Genomic DNA, 23941 nt, shown 5'->3' on the forward strand with positions numbered 1-23941 from the left:
CCTATATTTATGTTTTCCATAAAAGTGGAACCTAAATTGATACTTCCCCAAAAATCATAGGCCCATTTCGGTACATTATCCCTACATATAATGTATTTAACTTGTTTATATTAATATTCTTGTTATTTGTATTTTTTATTCGTTCTTTCTCCATTCAACTTTTTTTACTACTATAAAGGGATAAGAAATACCATTTTTATGAAATTAAGAGGGTAAATAGGATCATAAGTGGTGAGAAATACCACTTTTATGGAGTTAAGGGGGTAAATAGGATATTCGATGAGTTGAGAAGGGGTAAAATGACAAATTTGGACAAGTTAAGGGGGTGAAAAATACTATTTTTATGGAGTTTAGGGGGTTAAAGGGTTGTCTCGTAAGATGAGGGGATTAAATGAACAAAACGGACAACTTTAGAGGGCTGGGTATGCATTAGGCCTAACTCTTACTAATTATGTTATTTTTCTTATTTATTCTTTCATCTTTACTCGTTAGCAATTGGTAGCAGCTTTTGATTAATTCCTTTATCCAGTTAAAATCATAAAAAGTTGTGAAAGCAAAAGGAAAAGAGAATGGAAACCGGCACGTGTACTTCTAGGCGGTCACTTTCGCCGGCATCACCGGTTTCCTGTTATTAATTATAAACCACAAAACGGAAAACCACCACAAATTTTCTTCTTCGAGAAACAAAATTCACAGAGAGATATTCAGATAATCCCTTTGCGAAGATTCTAGTTTCTCCCTCTCTTTTTTCTTCTTCTCTCATCTCTTATCAACGATTAGTTCTTCCCCAGGTTCTTCATTTCCTTCTCTGTATATACCATATAAAATTTGAACTTCCTTTTTAATGTTTGTTTCTTCAATTTCTTTTCTGTGATTGTGCTTTTCTTGGTGGAATTCGGTGTAGATATATCACTTTTGCTTCAAAGATTGGATTCTTATAGTTTTAAATTGGGATTTAGTTGCTGCTGTTCATAGGTTATGCTTAGTTTGGCTTGAGGGGGAGGGACAATTCGCAATTGTGGTGATTTTGATTTCGAATTTTCAATCAACCTGGGGATTTTGTTGTTGGAAGGCCGTTTTATTCTTTCCCTCTTTTTGGGAATATTCTAGCTTTCTTATAGCTACTTCTTGATATTCGTGATGTGTGCAACTGTGGGATAATTGAAAGTTAGGTAAAGCTTTTTTTAGGGGTTAAATTAGGGGAGATTTTGTCAGAATTGTTGTTGGAGTATTAAAGAACTGTGGAATTAGATTTGTGGTTGTGTTGAGCTGTTTCTGGTAGCAAACATGGCGGATTCAATTGCTGCAGCAACATCTCTTGTTGGGTATGGATCCCTTTGTAGGGGAATTTCTGCCTACAGGAGGAATTCTTCGACTAATTGCCGGGTTTTCGGGTCAGAATTTACGGGGAAGAGGGTACTCTGTTCATCTCCTAAATTGGTGAGATTGAAATTTGATAGGTTAGTGAATACATCAATCAATGCCCTTGCAATGGAATTAACAAAAGAGGCGTCTTCATATAAAGAGAAAGAAAGAATACCAAGGAGTTGGAGCTATGAGGCTGATCCTAGTGTTGATCGGAAAACGGGTCTCTGGCCACCAGAGAATAGAGCAGATAATCCTTCATTGCATAATCCCCTGCTCCGGCAAGAAAGGATGGGCTGTGGCTGGTTAGGTGCCATATTCGAGTGGGACGGTGTCATAATCGATGATAATCCTGATTTTGAGAAGCAAGCTTGGCTTGCTCTTTCTGAAGAAGAAGGAAAATCGCCGCCTCCAGCATTCATTTTGAAACGGATAGAAGGGATGAAGAACGAGCAAGCAATTTCCGAAGTCTTGTGCTGGTCAAGAGACCCTGCAGAAATGAGGAGGATGGCAAATAGGAAGGAAGACATTTATCAAGCTTTGCAAGGTGGGATATACAGATTGAGATCCGGATCTAAAGAGTTTGTTAATGTTTTGATGAACTATAAGATTCCAATGGCATTGACATCTACACGTCCACGAAAAACTCTCGAGTCTGCAATGAGAAGCATCGGGATTGAAGGGTATTTCACCGCTATCATTGCTGCAGAAGATGTTCATAGGGGGAAGCCTGATCCGGAGATGTTTATTTACGCAGCACAGCTTCTACAGTTCATTCCAGAGCGTTGTATTGTATTCGGGAATTCTAATCAGACAGTCGAAGCTGCCCACGATGTTCGAATGAAGTGTGTGGCAGTTGCTAGCAAGCATCCGGTGTATGAGCTAAGTGCTGCAGACATGGTGGTGAGACACCTAGATGAGCTCACAATTGTTGATCTGAAAAACCTTGCTGATATTGAATCACCAGAATTCGGTTCTCTTGAGCCAGAGATGGAGCTGGAGGAAGACGAAAAAGATGATCGGCCAACCGCAACGGGTGTTGATGATATTTTCTGGTAACCCTTTATGAATTTGTACAGAAAAAGAAAGGCAGTCTGAATTGGACTTCCTTGACATTTTATGTAAGTACTCTGTATCATATTATATACATATATAGATAAGTGTCTTCAAAGGTTCTCATAATATGTTTGGTTGTGATTTTATCTGTTTGAACTTCTCATATACAAATATGCTCTATCATTACTTGTAATTCCTAGTTTCTCAAATATCTTGAATGGTTGAAGGTTATATCTGCTTTGAATATTTAAGCACGACGTAAGGGCCGGTTAATAAATTTTTCGGGCCTAATACTCTTGTCTAGGTTGTTAGACGGAGTAGGAAACCGGTGTTCAAAACACCAGTTTCAAATGTAAAGTGTCTGATAATTGAATTGCCGAGTTTAGTGTCAGATGTTGCTGCAACTGAGAAAGTTGCTGCAGCTGTTCTAACATTTGACACGCGTGTTTTAAATATCGTATTATATATCAGTGTTGGATGCTGACATATGACACATAATCCGGTAATTCAGTTATCAAATACTTTGCATTTGAAATCGGTGTTTTGAATGCTGAAATGCCGGTTTCGGACTGTGTCTAACACAGTTAAAATTAACATTAAAGTAGAAGTTATTTTACTAAGCCTACCCTTAGATGGCTTCTCCAATTCCAAAAGAATGGGAAGCAGTATCAGGTTTGTAGATTGGGAGAGTATTAAAATGAATTTTATACGTTTCATTAGGAATATCAATAGGGTGGGTGCACGCAATTTCATTCTTATCCACGATTTTAGTTGGGATTCTCTCTCCCCCGTTCAGGAAAATGATGATCCCAGTGGGAATTTTCACCTCGTTTTTTTCTTCTAAATAATGTTGCAAACCGTGCGGGATTCTCCGCGGGGCAGTGATACTGTCATCCTGGAAGCAGGGATGGGGTGGGGACGGGATCTCCGTATCCGTTCCCGATATTATTCTTATGAGATTTTCCGCAGATTTCTCAATTAATCCACTATTTAATATTATTTTCGGCTTTACGGATTTTTGGTTAATCTAGACGTCTAAAATCGATCGGGATTATGAGCGTTTTTTATCATCTTGGCGTTTTTCGGAAAAACAAAAATCTTTTTTGATTCATTTTTTTAATATTGTCGTATGGTTGGTAAATTGATTATATTGTTTTCGATACTTTTTATGTAATTATGTTCACTACTTGTTTTCATGATATGGTTTAAGACTCTAAGGATATTGTTCATAGTTTTTGGTAGTGGAACCGAAAATAATTAAATAAAAGTTAAATATATTTTAAAAAATAAAATAAACAATATAAAATGTAAATTCTATAATAAATTGCTATTGATATATTATGACAATTTTGGATATAAATAGCCTCAAACCTTTCTCGCCAAATCCAATTGAATTTGGAAAACAAGTGAGCTACCAGCTTATCGGCTAGTACTAAACTCAAATCTGAATGAGTAAGAAAAGATGCAAGAGTTTTAGGTATACATGTAGTCTGTAAGATTCGTATCGACATTGTATTTATAGATTGTTAAACCTTTTGTAAAAGTTTTCTATTAGCGTCTTTTTATGTGCCACTATTGGAGCAGCTAGACCTCCTAATAGAAAGTCAATACGTGTAAAGTTTCTCCATTATTGTGTTCATGCCAAAGACGCAATTGTCCTATAAACCTTTGTCGGATCTTCCCTTGTATAACATTTGGTGGGTTTATAATGGTCTTTTGCTTCCTAAAGAGATATTTGGTCAACTCTCCAGGGGTCGTCTTATAGCTCTAAGTCCACTCGTAAGTAAACACATTTTAATTGGCTGTTATTAAAACCCCTTTTAGCAAGGGTAAGAATGCTTGTTAAAACTGCTTGAAAACTTTTCATTTGATTTCTTAGACGACAAATCAGATTGTCCTTACTATTTTTCGTTTACTTAACCCTATGATGTATATTTTGGACTATCCCTATTGATTTGAATTAGTACTTTTCCCTTATGCATTTCCTTGCTATGCATCTTTTAGTTTGACATTGCAGCTTTCCAAGGCTATAATGATCAAATGGTTTGGAAGTAACAACTTTCCAACACTCTTTTTAGTGGGTTTTTGGCATACCGAATAGTCGACTGGTTGTCCCTAACTTTTCGTGGTTCTGGCCCTGATTATATTACTTACGTACATTATTTTTTACTTGTTTAAATAGTTTCGATAATATTTTTAGTCGCATATTTTTAAAAATATATTATAAATATACATGTTTTTCTATATTAAATCATTCTGTTTTGTTGTTTTGAATAGTATAATATATATTTTAATGAAATTTATATAATAGTTTATTTATTAACAGAAAAAAAAAACAAATCCAACTAATTTTTGACTGGTCCTCGATAAATTCTTGATTAGTCCCTTAAGGTCTTATACGCTTGACTAACACATGACTCGTTTATTATAAGTTATAACCTTGCACAAAATATATACATTGTGACATGCCACATTTTCTCTTTCCATTCTTTATGGGCCAAATTTTAGGAACTTTTCACAACTAATGGAGCAGAGTCCATGAATAGATACTATCCAAGCCATTGACAAGCATTCTTCAATATCTCACTTAACTGATAAAATTTAGTTTTCTTATTGGAAAAGGTTAAAAAAGTAAAACAATTTATATGATTTCTTACAAGGGAATTTGGTAGTTGTTGTAATCGAAACCTTATATTTACACAATTAGCAAAATAAAGAATCTAAAAACCAATATAATTCTTTTTTAACATAACAACAGGTTAATTTTGATGATATGATATGTTGATTTGTTGATTTTACTAGTGTTGTATGTTGAATAATTAATTTTATTAATGTGACGTGTTGACTTGATTATATATCAATGTTCATGCTAGCAAGTAAAACATTGTTAATCAAATTTTTTTCCATTTTTACATTAAGTTTTCTTAAATAAAAAGTCTTATAAATACAAAATATTATAATGATTTTTTTAGTAGTTTTTCTTATGTATTTCCTTGTACATCGTTTTTTTTTTCTGAAAAATCTTTTAATTTGATATTGCTGCTTTACAAGGCTATAATGAACAAGTGGCCTGAAAGTAACAACTTTAGATGAGAACTTACATTAATTAATATATATATCGAAATTGTGGGAATTGAATATATGATTTCTACCTTTATTTGGAAAAATTATGTTGCTCACATCAATTTTTGCAACACTTGATTGGGTTTCAATCTTTGACTAAATATATGATTTCTATGGTAATTGTTTAATAAATATTAATATATACTGAATTTAAAAATATTAGTTATTAATATTCAATTTAAAATAACTTATTAAAATATTTGATTTTTTTTATTTAACTAAAAAATGTAAGCAATATGATTAAATAAGCTAAAAAATTAATAAACAATTAAACACTTAATATATTAAATTTAAATGTTTATTTTGGTTATCAAACAGTTTTTTAATTTCATAAACTCGACAATTTAAAATAATTTTTCTTCAATTACCTCTTCTAAGCAAAGTGTAAAACATTTTAATGTTTCTAAAATTATAAAATGCACCTATTCATTTTAACAGAGTAATTGTTCAAATGAATACAATAAAATACAACAAAAGATACAAAAAATAACAAAAGAGAAAAACTTTTAAAATCATAATTACTTAGTGTGTTTTTTTTTTTTTTTTTTTTTTGGAAGAATTACTATAGTGTATTTCTATTTTATTTATCCGTATAGTATATTTTCTGTAATTTTCCTTCATTGATTGGGCTTAAACACTGAAAGGCCTGGAGATCTAAAAGCCTTTTCTTCCAAATGTTTTTGACATCTATTATGCTCCTTGTATAGACACTCATCGAACTTGTGCAAAATATTAGCCTATGTATGGTAATAAAAAAAAATTAATATATATTAAAAAAGTCACAATATTTTTTTTTATCTTAGTGATATTAGGCAAAATGATATTACACGTGCGATGTCATCACTACTCTTGTTACGGTCCAGGTCCACGTATAACCAAGGCCTAAAACGGCCCCGATAGGGCAGGATCCATTGATGCGGCTCGAGCCCAAGCACGCGGTGGCCCATCACCCATTACCCAAGATTCCAAGCCTCAATACATCAAAGGATCTTTTAGAATCCTAGGCTCCAAGCCTCAATACATCAAAAGATCTTTTAGAATCCTACAAAACAAAGGATTACTCACAAGATGCAGAATCCTTGAGGGAAACAGAAACCTAAGCTGGTAAGGATTCCTAAGGAGGTGACAAACCTTAAACCTAATCATGCACTATAAATACACATGTATAGGCACAAGGTTCGGTATGTTAACTACTATCTCTAGACTAGTCCATTTGCTCTATTCGATCATTGTTAAAGAACTGACTTAGACATCGGAACAGGTTTGTCGGACTTCGGCCGCGTCTGACTTGCTTATTTTATAGGCTCAAATACGACGTCGGAACATCAGCACGGTCGCAGTACGTGACTAAGTTCAGGTAACCAGTTATCATTGATGCGTTGAGCGTGGAACGAGACTATCCACAATCTTTCAGAATATTCAACGATGGCTCATTCCGGCCAAGTCCATACAAAAATCCACCGGAGGAACGAGGAAGAGGTTGACTAGCGTGTAGAACACCAGTCCTAGTTAGATTCGCAATACCAGCTCCTGGCGGAGGAAGTATCCTGCAAATTCACCTAAGATTTAGCGGTCATGCAGAAAAAGATGAATGACGTAAAAGCCACTCATAAGCTGGAAGGCGAATAAGGGGGAGTAAAAGAAGCCTGCTTGAGAGGAAAAATCTGGTGGGGAGTCCCCCGGAACCCCTAAGGTTTTCTCTTGAAGCCCGTCACCTAGGCGCATGTACTCAATATCAAGGAATCCTCGCAGGCACCATTCTGGACGAAGGAATCACCACCGAAGGTTCGAACCTGATCAAACATGAGTTAAAAAGGGCAAGCCTCGCAGGAAATAAGACATCTTAGAGTTCCTCAAGAGGAACTCTTCCCAAAAATCTGGTTCCCGAAACGGATATTCGAACTTAGCACAAACCAACACACCTCTATCAAAAGAGATTCAGAGGCAACCCATGCCTCAGAGATTTCGGGTCCTAACCTTCGTACAATATGGAGGAGTGGGCAACCCTGTTACCCAAGTAAAAAACTTTCGACGAACCATGGAGGAGACTAAGACTACTAACGATGTCTCATACCGCATCTTTCCCACTAATCCGAATGAGTCAACAGCCTTTTAGTACGAGCAACTCCTGTCTGAATCCATTTCTAACTTCAATCAGATGGCAGAGTCCTTTGTAGACCATTTCATCACCTCAGTACCGGAGGAAAAGACCATGTTGGACCTCAATCGAGCGGTTCATGATGAGGGGGAGTCTTTGGCACAGTTCATTGAGAAATTCCAAGCCATGACCATTCAAGTGAAGGAATTTAATATAGACGGGCATGACCACTCAAGTGAAGGAATTTAATGTATACAGGGCTATTGATATCCTGGCCAGCAATTACCGAAGTCGGGCCATTCGGCAAAGCATTATCACTACTCGACCAAAAGATTTATAGGAATTAATAAAGATAGCTAAGGATTACATCCGATGGGATGAGCATAAACCCAATCCGTTATTACGGAGAGAGCAGTCTAGTCACGACAAGCGTCCCAAAAAGGAGAAAAGTAGAAGACGAAGTACGGACCAGCTCGAAAGCAGTGGGATAAACCACCAAACCCCTTTAATGCTCATCGAAAAGAAGTATTCTTTTATGGAAAATATATGATTCACATTTATTTTAGTTTAGATTTTTCATTTATGAATTTTATTGCCGAGTTTGAATTTCCCCCTTCACATTCTTGTTTGTTTTACTATTGTAGTTGTAGAGAAGAGAGATTCCTTGTTTGTTTTACTATTGACACGTGATCTTATTAAAAAAATTTGAAAGATAATATTTGGATATATTATTATGAGAAAATAAAGTACAACTTCATCTAAGCCGAAATCATAATCCGACAATAAAATTTTGATCAAAATATGAAAAAATAACATAAACATGAAATTTAAACTCAATTTGAACCCACTCATTGATTCTAGGAAGGAAGAATATTCAAATGGACTTAATAAGTAGTAAAAGACAACCTTATGGTGTGCTTTCCTAGTAATCAAATAATTATACTTTATCATTCACTCATATTATTTTATTCACATAAATAATATTGACTGTAGATGCATCATCAAATACATCATCTTCCTTAATTATTTCCATTTTGCTACTGTTATTAATCATTTTTAAATTCAATCATGTAATAATATGATTACCAAGTAATTAAAGTTAGCTAAAATATCATTAGAGTATTCGAGTTTTATTATACGCAGTAATTGGAAGTGAATTCACATAAAAAAAACATAGAAAGTCTCAAACTAATTAATCAAATTAACTATACAAAAATTATATGATTATTGAGTATAATAATATATATTTTATATATATTTACCCATTTCTAATTATTAGTATTTTTTTTACTTAATACATAGTTTAATTAAATCATTATAACAGTATAATAAGATTCATTAATAATTATTTAAATTAAATTAACTCTTGTATTGTTAACTAAGCGATTATCAAAATTGATGGCCTTCCAATCTTTAAGAAGGCCGAAGTTAGTTAATATAATCGTTTTTCTACTGAGACTTTTTAGAAATTATTTACCATTGAGACTATAGCAAAACAATTAAAGAGATCATGGGTAAGAAGGTTACTAATCGTGTAACATCTCAATTTTGTGCATTCATGACATTTAGACACATGCATTACACGATATTAATTAGCGAATTTAGAAATAATTTTACATCTTACATGTCATTCACCCCATGATAGATTCAAATAGATAGTAAAATCGGGATAACGTGTAAATGTAGAAAATAAAGGTAAATGTGTATTCAAAGCACATAAACTAGATGAGTAGTTAATAAATATACAATTAGCATGATAAGTGATTAAATAGAGTCTTAGTTAACACTAATAAGAAGTGTAACAATGAAAGGAGATGTAGTTGGAAATACGAAAATTGGTTTGGGTAAATTTGTAACAATGGTAACCTAGATGGATAAGCTAGGGTGTTACAAATGGAATGCTATAAACGTTGAAGTTCTTCTGATTTTCAGACCAAACCAACATAATCCAAAAATCAAGCTAAAATTATGTACAATTTTACTTTCGATTTTGAATTTCAACGCTTTTCTTTTGCTTTTATTCCTTTTTTTGTAATTTTTATTTTATTCAAACAATTAAATTTTCATTCTTGCATTTTTATATTCATGCCTTGTTATAATTATGTGACTTTCTTGTAATTTTTTTAACTAGGTCTTAAGAAATTATTCGTCTATTTTATTTCTAACAATCATTTAAAAGTCAATTTTGGTACATCCCAAAATTCGTAAATACAATAAACCACTAAAACGCTCATAATTTCATTTTCATTTTGAGCCACAATTAAATGTAACTTTCTAGATTAGAGGTTGTGTGTTCTATCATCTAAAAAACTAAAGTATTCAAATAATTTTTAGTTTGTACAATTGTTGAAGTATCCCCAAATATAACAAAGAAAAAGAGTGTAAACCAAAGTGTAAGAAAAAATAAAAAAACGCAAATAAGTGGCACACACAAAATGGAAAAGTGGATGATAATGATGATCATGCCCGGGAATCAAAAAAAGATGCTGACGTGTAAGCAGCCAAGCTCAAGTGGACCATAAAGGAGCAGCACAGAAAACCAGTGCTGCCTATTTAATCCTTCACTTTCACCGGAAAACCAAATCAATTTTCTTCCTCCCTCGCTTCCTCCATAGCCGTATTCTTCTTGTAGGAAGCTGCTCACCGGAATCCTACAAGCTCGTCAACGCCGAATTTGAACTCCATATCTGAACCCTAAGATTAATTTCATTTTCAGGTAAAATTTCCCTTCTCTCTCTGTTTTTGTGCAGTGTATGTCTGTAGATTCCAAGCAATTAAGACGTAAGGCATCGTCAATGGTTGTGTAAATTCTTTTATCATATGCATGCGGATTTCGTGGAATTATATTTAGGTTACTGGAGTTTTTATTTGCTTCGTTTATTTGATTCTGTTCAGTGATTCGTTTTGACGATACCTCGTGTTATTGTTTCTTTGTCTTCAAGAACTATTTCGAAAATTCACGAAGTTTGCTTCGGTGCTTGATGTTTTTGTTATATCTACTGTTAATGTGTTTATGAAGTGTAACATTTCGTTTAATTGATGCGTTGTGAAATGCAACCTCCAATTGAAATGAAATGAGTATATTATTGATTCGTTTCATAAGTTCAAGGTTATTTTGCAATGGTAGGCATTGGGATGCATAATGTCATTTGTTACTGTTTTATTGTATATGAGACTACTTGAAAAATTGATTATTGCGATTAAGTCTATTCTATAGAACTCAATCAGTGCATGGCTGTTCTTTTCAAGGCGATGTATAAACAATTATGTGAAAGGTTTATCTAAGATCAATGTTAGTACTGAACCAAACATGTTGGTCAATTGCTAAAATGTAGAGGAAGAATAATGTTGCTATTTTGAAGTACTGTGTGAACTAGAATGAAATGTTTTTGGATGGCCAGAATAACTTCGAGAATAGCTAATAATCCTTTTAATTTTCTTTTTAAGTTTGCTGCTGGCGGAACCAGCAAATCCATGCTCATACCTCTTCTTAATAAGTTGAAATTTGTAACTGAGTGGATGGTTCTGTATTATGGCAGAGATGGCGCTTGTTTCCCAGGCAGGTCCATCATATTGTGTCCCTGCTGAGATAACATGGGGTAAAGCCAGACAGGCAAGTAGCATAGAAGCTTCTCAGTTGAAGGAAACATGTGTTAGATTCTCTTCATTGTCATGTAATTCTTCCAAGATGCCTAGTATAGAAGGATCATGGTTGAGATCCAGAAGAGGGAATCAAATGATTGTTGCTGCAAGTCCTCCCACAGAGGATGCAGTGATTGCTACTGAACCACTTACTAAAGAGGATCTTGTAGCATACCTTGCTTCTGGCTGCAAGACTAAAGAAAAATGGAGGTACAGACATGAGCAATTAAATACATGCATTTCAGTACGTTAAGATATCAAATGCTTTGCTTTAGTACCTTGATTATCTCATCAATAGCTCATTTCGTGTGTTTCCTTTTACTTGTGACAAAAAATTAATTTCTTGATGGATGACTTACAGTTGTTGCTGGTATAGTAATTGCAATGTAAACAAATTCTTTTTAAAAGTCGTTTGCTTTGGTCATCTGACCTGTACTGTATATGAAGGTTTTTAAAAATATTTTAGTCCTTATGTTCTGTTGTGGCACCTTGCGAATACCTTGCTCCTCATGAGTTTTCAATTCTATTGTAATTACCTTCTATTTACAAGGATTTACCATTGGATGCATCCTTTCAATTTTTGGACTCTAATTTTTAACCCAGAGGATTTTATATTTGATCTGATATTTTTTCTCAAAGTAGTTATTTTCTAATTTAAACCTGTGGTTCTTTGCAGAATAGGTACTGAACATGAGAAGTTTGGATTTGAATTAGGAACCTTACGTCCTATGAAATATGAACAAATTTCAGAATTGCTGTATGGTATTTCTGAGAGATTTGATTGGGAGAAAATAATGGAAGGTGACAACATTATAGGCCTTAAACAGGTAAAATGGTTATCTTCACTCCCTTTCAATGTTAAACTGCACCTTGTAAACATGCGTGTTGTAATATGCGGGTAAATTACATACGTGGTGCACACCTTTACCCGTAATCACACTTTGGTGTACAACCAAAATTTTGTCCCATTAAACTTAAACTGTACAACCTTCTAATGACCTCCCACTAAAGTGTATAGCCGGTAAAAATGACCGGTCAACGCAAGTCAATGTTGCCACATCAGCATTATGACCACTTTAAAAGTAAAAAATTCACATCCCTAATATAGAATTACTAAAATACCCTCGTCCCTTTCAAATTGAAAAAAATAGAACCCACTCCATTTCTTTCTTTAACTTGTCAGGATTAGGATTTCTGACCCTAAGATTAGGGCAGAAAGATCTTAGAAGAAGAGAAGAAATAGAGAAAGAAGAGAGGAGTTTAGAGAGAGATTGAGATAAACAGAGAATAGAGAGAAGAATTTAGAAGAAGGAAATAAGATTTCATTAATCAATTTGCATAATGAATTGGTACAGTACAATTCTCTTAAATAGGAAAAATGGGAAAAAGAAAGTATACTAGTCTTCCTAAATTCATGGCCCTAATAATTCTAACTTATCTTAAATCACCCTATCAATTCTAACCTACCTTAAATAAGAATAGGAAATATAACCTCCCTTAAATAAGAATAGGAAATATAGCAATTCGCTCTAAACTATGAAGCACCGATACTTCCCGGAGGTCACCGTACGCGTATCCGATACTCCGGGTGCGGGGATTCGCGGGGATACGTACGGGATTCGCCTGGGAAGTATCCCCTTTTTTCTTTTTCTTTTTAAATGAGGGGATACGCGGGGACACGCCGGGGACACTTCGGGGACACGTCGGGGATACTTCGGGGATACTTTAGGGGTTTTTTTAAAAAAACTTTGAAAGTATAAGGGTTTTTTTTTAAAAACACAGTAAATAGAAGGATTAAAATGAAATAATCCAAGATTACTGGTATTTGTGGTTTATAATGACTTGAGACTATTATTTGTGTTTTTATAATGACTTCATGAATATGATTTGTGATTTATATATTTATGTATCTTTTGAATTTTCATTATAAATGATATATATATTATTAATTATATATAAAATTTGCCGTATCCCCGCCGTACCCGTATCTCATATTTTTTAGAAATGCCGTTTGCCGTACGCGTACCCGCACCCGTATGCGTACCCGTATCGGTGCTTCATAGGCTCTAAATAGGCATAATTTGAATAATTGTGACAATACTTCCCCCTTTAGAGCATTCTTGTCCCCAAGAATGTATGAAGTTTGGAATTCAGTGAACTTGAAACGGCTCCGGGACAGAAACAACCCATTGAATTGTAGGGGAACAATAGTGAACTTGAAAGGGCTTTGTGGCCGTGGCTCAAACAGGCCATCCTTAGTGAGCCATCTTATTGGTTCATACTTGTGAGCATCAACACTCCATAGGATTTTCATTCTTTCCAATGCATATGGTTGATAAGCTACCACATCTCCTTGCATTTCATCTTTTGCTATTTGTCTTCAGCTCGATTTATGAATGTAGCAAATCCACAATTTCTCTCTCGCCATCGTTCTATAGTTGCTCCAGGCCACTTCATCTTCACTCTAGCAACAGACTCAACTCTTCCAAATGTCCGTAGAAGAAAATTCTCATCAACAATACCATTTATTGATAAATTCATGCCAATTAAAACAGCTGATAAATCTATAGACTCATTTATGCCAAAAGAAACGCCCGTGATTAGCTGTGAGTCATTAAAACCTCCTTTTTCAGAAGCATAAGGTCTCCCTAGTCTAATGGAAGTAGTGCAAGGGCTCAGAGCCTTAGCATCAAGTTGAGCATTAGGAGTCGCACTCCTTGGTAAGGAAGAACCAATAAAAGCATAACTATGAGAGTAAGGAAACCTAATTGTTTGGCCAACCGATGGGCTCACGTTTGCTCCAAATAGTGTAGTGTCCAGAGTTTTCGGGTTGGCCACTGGTATCAGATTGGTTTCAGGCAGAAGTTGCAGTTTGATTGGGGTGTTTTGGGTGTAAGGTGAAGTAGTTAATGGAGGTGTGAATGTAGGGTTAGGTTTCTGAGTTGATACAGGTGTTGGATTTACTTCAGCAGAGGTTATGGTGTAGGAATGGTTAGTTTGGATCCATTGCTGTTCTACAACATCACTGGTGTCATTTTCTTGGAACGTTTTGCTAATTTCTTCCACAAAGATCTCCCAATTAACAACTGGTTGGATTTTGATCCAATTTTTAAACCACTTCTCAGCCCTTCCGTGCAAATACAAATCAACGAGATCCAACCTTCTTTCTTCCACCACTTCAAATAATTGGAAATATTTCTCACATTTACTTAACCAATTATCCACATCAATCCCCTCGAAATAAGGCAGAGCACACTTAGGTAGCATCTTACTGAAATAAGGGTTTGAATTTGAGGAATCAGTTTTGTTTTGATGATGGTAATCACCTAAAATGCCCTTTCCCGAATTACCCATGATAAAGGAGGAATTTCCGTTTTCCTTATGAGGATGCGTTTCAGGTTGGGGTGTTTTAGGAGGCTGGGAATGACTTTGGTTGTTTTGAATCATTAAGGTGAGAGAAGTTAGAGATCTAACTACCTCTTCAATGGAAGACTGAGCTTTGTTTTGATCTTTCTCGATTGAGTCCAGACGCAGGTTTTGAGCGGCGTGAACATCAGCGAACTCAGCTTTCAGGATTCCTATGTTGGTGGCAGTGAGCTCTTCATGTTCCTTCAATTTGGCATTTAAGGCCTGAATTTGTCTTTCAATGGCTTCCATGGATTTTGTATAGTTGGTCCTTACTGTTCATACAATTTAAAATAATGGCGGAGGATCGTAGTAGCTGATACCAATGTCAGGATTAGGATTTCTGACAGTAAGATTAGGGCAGAAAGATCTTAGAAGAAGAGAAGAAATAGAGAAAGAAGAGAGGAGTTTAGAGAGAGATTGAGATAAACAGAGAATAGAGAGAAGAATTTAGAAGAAGGAAATAAGATTTCATTAATCAATTTGCATAATGAATTGGTACAGTACAATTCTCTTAAATAGGAAAAATGGGAAAAAGAAAGTATACTAGTCTTCCTAAATTCATGGCCCTAATAATTCTAACTTACCTTAAATCACCCTATCAATTCTAACCTACCTTAAATAAGAATAGGAAATATAACCTCCCTTAAATAAGAATAGGAAATATAGCAATTCGCTCTAAATAGGCATAATTTGAATAATTGTGACATAACTCTTCTCTCTCTCTCGAAAAGCTTTCAATCTCTCTATCTTTCCCTTCCTCTCTCTCTAATTTTTCCAAATTGTCCTTACTGTTACTCCTCTTACTCTTTCTTCTTTGCACCGTTTCTTCCTTCTATTTATTTCTCTTACAATTTCACCAAACCCAAAAGCTGTCTCCTCCTCCAACACCACCACCGCCTCCTCCTCAGCCGCTGCCAAACCAGAGAGCTTCTTATAATGAGATATGGTGGGTTTAAGCATAGTTTTAGAAGCACGAAATTGCAGTAGTTTCGAAAAAGAGTTAAGAGTGCCTGATTTGAGATCGGAGAAAGCACCATCTGTTTTAGGCGGACTATTACAAGGGGAATTGAGAAAAGAGATGGAGGAGGCAGTCATTAGGTGGCATATGCAGTTTTAGTTACAAATTAATTAATTGTAATAAGGTGGATAAAAATAGTAGTTTTCTTGGAAATTCCGAAAACATGGATTTGCAAAACAAATAAGGATAGTGCATGATTTTTGAAAATGATGGCTTTCTACATCAAACAGAAAACTAGATTGATGTTTTAGCTGAAGGAAAAGCAAGTTTCACTTCGGTGCTAATGTCTGATTCGCTACAAGTAATTTCAAGAGTAATTTAAGGTATCAAGTTCCTTAATTTGACTCTTTGTTATTATTGGTTCAAGCTCGAATCTCTGCAGTTCTATCAAATGCTTCTGCAATTCACTATATTATGGAGAGAGAGGTTAGAGAGAGAAAGAAATTTGAAGTTTCCTACAAAGATTTGATGGTATTGATTTTATGGAGAGAGGTTAGAGAGAGAGAAATTCAAAGAGAGAGAGAGGTTAGAGAGAGAAAGAAATTTGAAGAGAGAGAAATAGAGGGAAGAAGATGAAGATATGGAGAGATAGGGGTATAGAAGTAATTTTATATTAAGTGGTTGAATTTTTTTTTACTTTTTGACCGGTCAAAGCTGAGGTGGTGCGTTGACTGAGCATTGACCTGTCATTTTTACCTGCTTTAGAGCATCTCCAACACTAACTAGCTATTTGACTCTCTAAAATAATATAAAATATTAGGTTAGCCAAATTTATGTTTTGCTCCAACCATGCTAGCTATTTGACTCTCTATTTGATTATTTTATCATTAAAAGTGATTAAATTTAAAGAAAAAAAGAAAAAGTAGAAAAAAAAATACAAAGAGGAAAGAGAAAGAATGAATAAAAAATAGAAATAGCTAGCCAAAGAGACTAGCCAAATTTAGCTAGTGAAAATGGCTATCTATTTATTTTAGAGAGCCATGTCACCTTGTTGGAGTGATCACTCTCTAAATGGCTAGCTAAATTTGACAATTTAGAGAGCCATGTCACCCTATTGGAGATGCTCTTACACTTTAGTGGGAGGTCTCTAAAAGGTTGTACAGTTTAGTGTAACAAAATTTTGGTTATACACCAAAGTGTGATTACGGGTAAAGGTTGTACATCACGTATGTAATTTACCCTGTAATATGTTGCACTACTTTGCATCTTTTGTTATGTTATTTGGTCGTGTTTAATATTCTATTAAGAGAATTAGCATGTTATATTATTAGTTCCTCAATAGTGCATGTGTTGCATTTATTAACAAGAAAATTAAATCCATTTTTCATTGGCGAGAATGTTCATGGAAACTTTATGTTGTTTTGAACCAGGGAAAGCAAAGCATATCACTTGAGCCTGGTGGTCAATTTGAGCTTAGTGGTGCACCACTTGAAACTTTGCATCAAACTTGTGCTGAAGTTAATTCACATCTTTATCAGGTGGGCATTTTCTTGTATAAACAATTGTATTTTGGGTAGTCTTCATCATATCTTGCTTAATTTAAACCATTTTTTTTCATGGGACAGTGGATTATATTGATTTTCTTCATCTTATTATTAGTTGGTTATTTGGTCTTTTTAATTTCACCATATCTTTATTTTGGCATCATCTTTGTCATTGCAGTAAATGCCAGTCAGCTTCTTCTGTTCATATTTTTTGTTTGTGGTCACGGTTTGTTGTCTTGTACCAGGTTAAAGCCGTCACAGAGGAAATGGGAATTGGATTCTTAGGAATCGGATTCCAACCTAAATGGGGACTCAAAGATATACCTATTATGCCCAAGGTATCATTTATTCCAGTCTTGACATTCAGATTATGGAAGCTACTTGTGTTGTTATGTAAAATATAGACTCTTCAAATCTAATAGTTAATACTTTCTGATCTTGAAAACCATCAACTGTCCTAAGGCGTTTAAAGTGAAAATTTGCTAAAATAATTAGGATCAAGGATTTAACTATTGTGTTTCAGTTTCAGCTATTATAAAAACCTTTTTCCTCAAATTATGATTTACTTCTGGAAAGGTGATTACTATTGAGTTGATGCTTATTTTTTCTCAGGGAAGATATGAGATCATGAGGAATTACATGCCTAAAGTTGGCTCATTAGGCCTTGATATGATGTTTAGGACATGCACTGTTCAGGTTAGATCTGTATTTTCTTGAACTTGGCCATTCTGATGCAAACTCTTCTATTTTGGCTAATTTTGCAATTCATCTTGAATCGTTTTCTTGGAAGAGCCAAAGAGTACTTCTAATATACTATTTGTAATGTGTACACCAAAACTATTTCTCATAGGTAAATCTGGACTTCAGTTCTGAAGCTGACATGATAAGGAAATTTCGTGCTGGACTTGCTTTGCAGCCGGTGAGAAATTTTGCAGATTCTATTTTTAACATGAAGTTTTTACAATTTCACTATATCTAACTTATTCAGATTAACAGATAGCAACAGCTCTATTTGCAAATTCACCTTTCACCGAAGGAAAGCCAAATGGTTATCTCAGCATGAGAAGGTTTATGAACATAGTAATTTAGTAGTTGTACATACTATTTTTCTAAAATTCTTCCGTGAACTTTGTATTGATTCTTCTTTACTAAACAGCCAAATTTGGACTGATACTGATAATAATCGTGCTGGCATGCTGCCTTTTGTTTTTGATGACTCATTTGGGTGAGTTCTTTTATTATTATTATTATTATTCTTTTTTCAGGTTTGCCATATTCTCACTCTCACTCTCATACATTTGATTATTTGGACGAAATTTGTTTCTTCCCTTTTTCAGGTTTGAGCAGTATGTTGATTATGCCCTTGATGTTCCAATGTACTTTGTTTATCGGAAGAAAAAGTATATTGACTGCACTGGAATGTCATTCAGGGTTTCTATCTAATCTTCATAGTTTTGTACTTTGAGCCTTTCTTTTGACAATGTCATCTTATTGCGTTAGTCTATATTGATTCTCAGGACTTTTTGGCTGGAAAACTTCCTTCGATTCCAGGCGAATTTCCAACCCTTAATGATTGGGAGAATCACTTGACAACAATTTTCCCTGAGGTTTATATAATATGTTTTTTGGTCCATCTATTAAAATATGTGATCTTAGTTCTCTAGCTTATTTAATCCATGCAACTCTTTTCATTTAGGTTAGACTGAAGCGGTACTTGGAAATGAGGGGTGCTGATGGAGGGCCTTGGAGGAGGTTGTGTGCATTGCCAGCATTTTGGGTATTGGCCTCCCTAATCTGTTTATGTGCAATCTTCCTGCTTGTTTGCATGACCTAGTAGTATCTATCTATTTATTTTTTGAAGTGGAAACAAACTTTATCTTTTTCTTTTTTGAGAAAAAGCATCTTGTGAATTCTTGAGGATATCAAAAGTTAGGTAGTTGTAGATGTCCATTTCTAAAACAGAAAAGCTATGTTGACTCTTTTCTAATATTCACTTGTAGATCTTCATAATACATTAAGTATGTCTGATGTCCTATTTACCAGATTTGTTTTTCCTGACTTGAACTTGCCATGCTTTTACTGCACTATTGAACTATGTCAACTCATATTGATTTCTTTCACATGTCAGGTAGGAATACTATATGATGATATCTCACTTCAAAGTGTTCTTGACATGGTAGCTGATTGGACTCCTGAAGAAAGACAAATGCTAAGGAATAAGGTAACCTGCAGATGTTTCACTGGCTGGTTAACTCTAAAATCTCCAATGCACAAGCAATGAACTGAAATATGTTAGATGTAGAGATCACAGATGTTATATTATCCAGCATATCTTCTTTTTGTCAACAAAAACGTATATTTTCTCATGCATCTTTTGAGGGTATTAACGAGGTGCCAAATGTCCAGCTAATGATAGTTGTGCTTTCTGGTGTTCAATTTGGTCTCTGGGTATTGGAATCTGACAGATTGAAACAAAAAGGATCCCTAATATAGTGAACTAGTAGAAAATGTGAAGTTGAACCTTTAAGAATGCTTCATATCACGATTCCAGACATTCCATTTGCAACTAATCATAAAATCTATTGTTAGATGTAAGTATTGTGCTTACTGTTTCATGCTCAGGAATGAGCATAAAGCGCACCAGGTGTCTTGTATTTCTTTAATGCCATTTGACGAGCTTCCTACTTGTTTTTTCGGAAAACAAAGATGAGTTCTAATTTTATGTTACATATTGTAATGAAGGCAGTATCTGATATTGAAATTGCAATTAGTAGGTTCCAAAGACTGGTCTGAAGACACCATTTCGGGATGGATTACTGAGGCATGTTGCTGAAGATGTTCTGCAGTTGGCCAAGGTAACTTGGCTACTTCTATGGTTTATTTTAAGCTAATGTTGTACTTGAAAAATGCATTCACCCGTGTTTATGTATCTCTTTGGTTCTGCAGGATGGGTTAGAAAGGAGAGGCTTCAAGGAAATTGGATTCTTGAATGCGGTGGCCGAGGTGGTTAGAACAGGTTATTAACTCTATCTAATGCATCTAGGTTATGAACTCTATTGAATTCATCTAGGTTATGAACTCTATTGAATGCATCTAGGTTATGAACTCTGTTGAATGCATCTATCTATTTACAATTCTCTCTCTGGATGTCTGGGCGTGTAAAAATAATATGCCAAATATGTCCTTCACAGAAAACTTCTGTAAGTATATACGTCTGCTTATTGCTTGGCATTCTACCTGCTCAATATGCTTCTCTTAGTGCCATTCTATTGTTACACATGTTATCTGATAAGTGTCATGGGGCCAAACTTGGGCTAAGCCAATGTCCCAGTGTGGTGCCGAGACTTCTCCAAGCCATCGGCCAAGTGAAGACTCCTTTTCTATGGAGACATCCCGCTCTCTTTCCCAAGGCAAGATGCCCCCCTCCTAGTCCACGATGGACTAAGGTGGATCACTTGAGCCAAGTGCCTCTTCACTGCCCAGGGGTGCGGAGATCCTATGCTGAAATAACCTTGTTCTTTATAGTAGGCCTTATAATACCAAGTTGGGGTCTGGGAGGGACAACCATTGATATGCTCCATTCAACACTCTCTGTTGAAGCTTCCTCGAAGCTGTGCTAATGCTTGGACCAGTTGGCCTACGGGCCAACAACCTCCCCCTTACAATAAGCAGATTCATTCTGGTACTTCTCCCTGCGAGAAATGGACTTCATAACCACTTGGTGTACAAGTATGAGATTTAATTGATGTTGTAGTATGGGGGAATTTTAGGGAGGACCAGGTCCTCCCTTAGACCCCCCCCCCCCCCCCCTTTGAGACCCCCTTGAGATTGGGCGCATTTTGCCACATGGTCTTGGAAGGACCCTGTCCTCCCCAAATAACCACTGTAGTAGGAGATTTCAGCTTAAAATTTGATTACATGTTATTAAATCCTATAAACGTGGGACTTTCTTATTACATTTTGCATGTGGTCAGCATAGTTCACATAGTATCATATTTATAATCCTATTATAGATCTGATTTATTCCCACATTAATGTCAATCTGTTGAATTTTATTGTTGCTTAGTTTTGGTTACGATTATGATGTGGTCAACATCACCATCTTCATTTCTTGAGGTGCTTTGGAGAGGTCAACCTAGTTGGGATGTTCAGCTGTTTAACGGCTGCTAGCACTCGGCCTTAATTTACTTAAACAACATCACCATTTTGACAGTTGTCTTTCTATGTTTTATTTAATGTCCCAGATGACAATATATTAGGTGTCTGGCTAAAACATCTATGGACACTGGAGCATTTTTGGATTTATTTTTCATATTGTTAGCTTTTTCATATGGGCTCTGTAGTCACGACTCATGATGAAGATTACTGTTGAAATGGTAGGTGTTACACCTGCTGAAAAGCTTTTGGAGTTGTACAATGGAAAATGGGGGCAATCGGTTGATCCTGTTTTCGAGGAACTACTCTACTAAAATTCCCGTGGCACGGGGGTATTTGTTTCTTTTTCTGTAGCAACGTTTGGATGTAAGCTTTGTTGTTCTTCTTTCCAATCCCACTCTCATCTGTAGTTGGCAACAGATGATTTGATTGTTACTAGAATAAATCATTGTAACTCTTAGGCAGAAGGATCATTCTGTAGTTCTCATTAATTTACTGCTACGAACTTTGCTCAACTCTAGTTTGGAATTAGAGAATTTGAACCCCAAATTAGCTGATATATATATGATATTCTTTAGGATAATACAGAATTAAATTAGTGACACCGACAGATCAAATCTGCAGTACCTAATTTGATGGAGATGTTCTACCTCTTGAATTGCACAATTATTTTTCTAAAGAGTACACATCAGTCCTATTTTGCATTTGTAGTATATGTTTTACCATTTCTTCAACAGGTTAAGGGTTAATTTAGTCCTTTAACTTGGCCTGTGGATTTCAAGTATTCCACGTTGTTTATTTAATTTAGTAAGCAATATGACACTCTTCCCTGTAAGATACCTTTTGGGATGGAGCTAAGTCTATTTTTACGCTGTATAATCTGTGAGCCATAAGTATCTTTGGGTGGAGTTACCTCTATCTTTATGAGGTGATCTGATTTGATATTTTAGGTCAATTAGCATAGTGAGTCTCAGAATTAATATTTTACACGTTTAAAAAAATTTACAAATATAGAAGTTTTTGAGTTAAAAGAGTTGAAAGAGATGAAATGAACAAGATCGTTAATATATTTGTGAATTAAGACCATGTGGCTGCCAACAAGTGCCATGTGCTCAGTATTTGCCCAGTGATACTGACACCCCACCATGTTGCTATAGTACTACTACTATTATGGGATCTATCTATCCACTGAATAATATCTGATTGTTATATATATATCTGTTTTGATAATTGTCAAGTTGATAATCTTTGTTTTAATCTTCAAAGAAATTAATAAATAAATAAAATGCCAAAAGCACCCTAAGGTTCCTAATCTTTTCCATTTTTATATGTTTTTTTCAGTTTAACACATTGAATTTTCAATCAAATTTCTGGTTATTTGAAAATTTAGCTGCCGACATAAAGCTTAGATAAAAGAGCATTACTTGTTTTATTTGATATGTATTTTTAATAATTTAAAACAGTTTTTTTATATGTTCAATGTAAATATAGGAGAACTGCAAAATTTCTATTTTAAATTTTAATTGAATTTGTTATTTATTGACTCCGGGATCAATTATAATCTCGCACAATATAACCTTGATTACCAAAAAAAATAGAGGTTTCAAAAAGCTGAAGGATGCTTTTTTCCTAAACAAAAATCATAGAATGTGTTTATTATGTAAAGAGGAGAATTATTGAAGCAGATTATGGTGGTAATATTAAATTATATCTGGCTGGATGGATGAGTTAGTGGTTGCTGTGGAGGGAACAATATAACATCACAGGTTGTGATTAATTAGATGGGAATGGGACTACTCATTCTCCTTCTGCTCCCTCCCATGGTAGGTCTTGTATTATTTCACTTATAGTGGCCAGTTTATTCATAAATCTCCACATTTATAGATGCTGATTTGGAAATCCAACCACTTTAATTTTCAATTATTGAAAACAAAAAATGCATTCACCTTAATCTTCAATTAAAATAAATAAAATATTTGCATTCATGATTCAACGTTGGCACCAATATAAAATGTAGAATATAAAAAACAAGCTACTTTAATTGTTGATCATCAGAATTAATTACAGTTCTAAGAAAAGGCGGACAAGAGTGAAATCAGTTCTCCCTATTAGTCGAAAAAATCAACACCTCTAACAAGAATGCTTCTCTTGAACACTATTATGGCGTTCTTATCATTTATGTTTCTTTTTAGAGGGAAGAGCAAACTTCATTAAATAAGAGGACTGAAATCTCCAAGAAGTTCTTTATCACTCTCTAAAAATAATAAATAATTGATGCTTAATGCATTAAAATATATGTCATCTCTAATAATATTCATCATATTCATTTCTTATTTATTTTTTATCATTAAAATTATTATCTGATAACCGAATATCTGAATCTTGACTAATTGTCTGAACGTCTTGATGAACCTTTCGTGTATTGACTTGTAAATAGAACCAATGTCGGAGAGGGGCCGGAGTCCTGCGAAGAGTGAAAAGTATGGACTAATTGTGATATAATAGTTAACGTATTGTACGAGATGACTACACATGTCAGGTCGAATCCTTTGTCTGCTAGGAGTCGTTAGAATTCCTTCTCCTGTTAGGAGT

At 34.9% G+C, this 23941-nt stretch overlaps 2 protein-coding genes across 2 annotated transcripts; both read left to right on the forward strand.

The window, feature by feature from the left end:
- The first annotated feature begins 665 nt into the window (after positions 1 to 665).
- On the forward strand, positions 666 to 2549 carry LOC136210794 (5-amino-6-(5-phospho-D-ribitylamino)uracil phosphatase, chloroplastic). Its single transcript, XM_066002203.1, has 2 exons — positions 666 to 791; positions 905 to 2549. The coding sequence occupies exon 2, from the start codon at positions 1288 to 1290 to the stop codon at positions 2422 to 2424; it is 1137 nt and encodes a 378-aa protein (XP_065858275.1). The 5' UTR covers positions 666 to 791; positions 905 to 1287; the 3' UTR covers positions 2425 to 2549.
- Positions 2550 to 10090: 7541 nt separating this feature from the next.
- On the forward strand, positions 10091 to 21908 carry LOC136210795 (glutamate--cysteine ligase, chloroplastic). Its single transcript, XM_066002204.1, has 16 exons — positions 10091 to 10358; positions 11182 to 11494; positions 11961 to 12111; positions 17081 to 17188; positions 17440 to 17532; positions 17807 to 17890; positions 18045 to 18113; positions 18191 to 18261; positions 18351 to 18419; positions 18532 to 18625; positions 18712 to 18801; positions 18891 to 18971; positions 19323 to 19415; positions 19969 to 20049; positions 20141 to 20210; positions 21575 to 21908. Exons 2-16 carry the CDS (start codon positions 11184 to 11186, stop codon positions 21661 to 21663), a joined length of 1554 nt encoding a protein of 517 aa, XP_065858276.1. The 5' UTR covers positions 10091 to 10358; positions 11182 to 11183; the 3' UTR covers positions 21664 to 21908.
- Positions 21909 to 23941: the final 2033 nt, after the last annotated feature.

This window comes from Euphorbia lathyris, chromosome 1 (genome assembly GCF_963576675.1).
Source record: "Euphorbia lathyris chromosome 1, ddEupLath1.1, whole genome shotgun sequence".
In the NCBI taxonomy this organism is placed as follows: domain Eukaryota; kingdom Viridiplantae; phylum Streptophyta; class Magnoliopsida; order Malpighiales; family Euphorbiaceae; genus Euphorbia; species Euphorbia lathyris.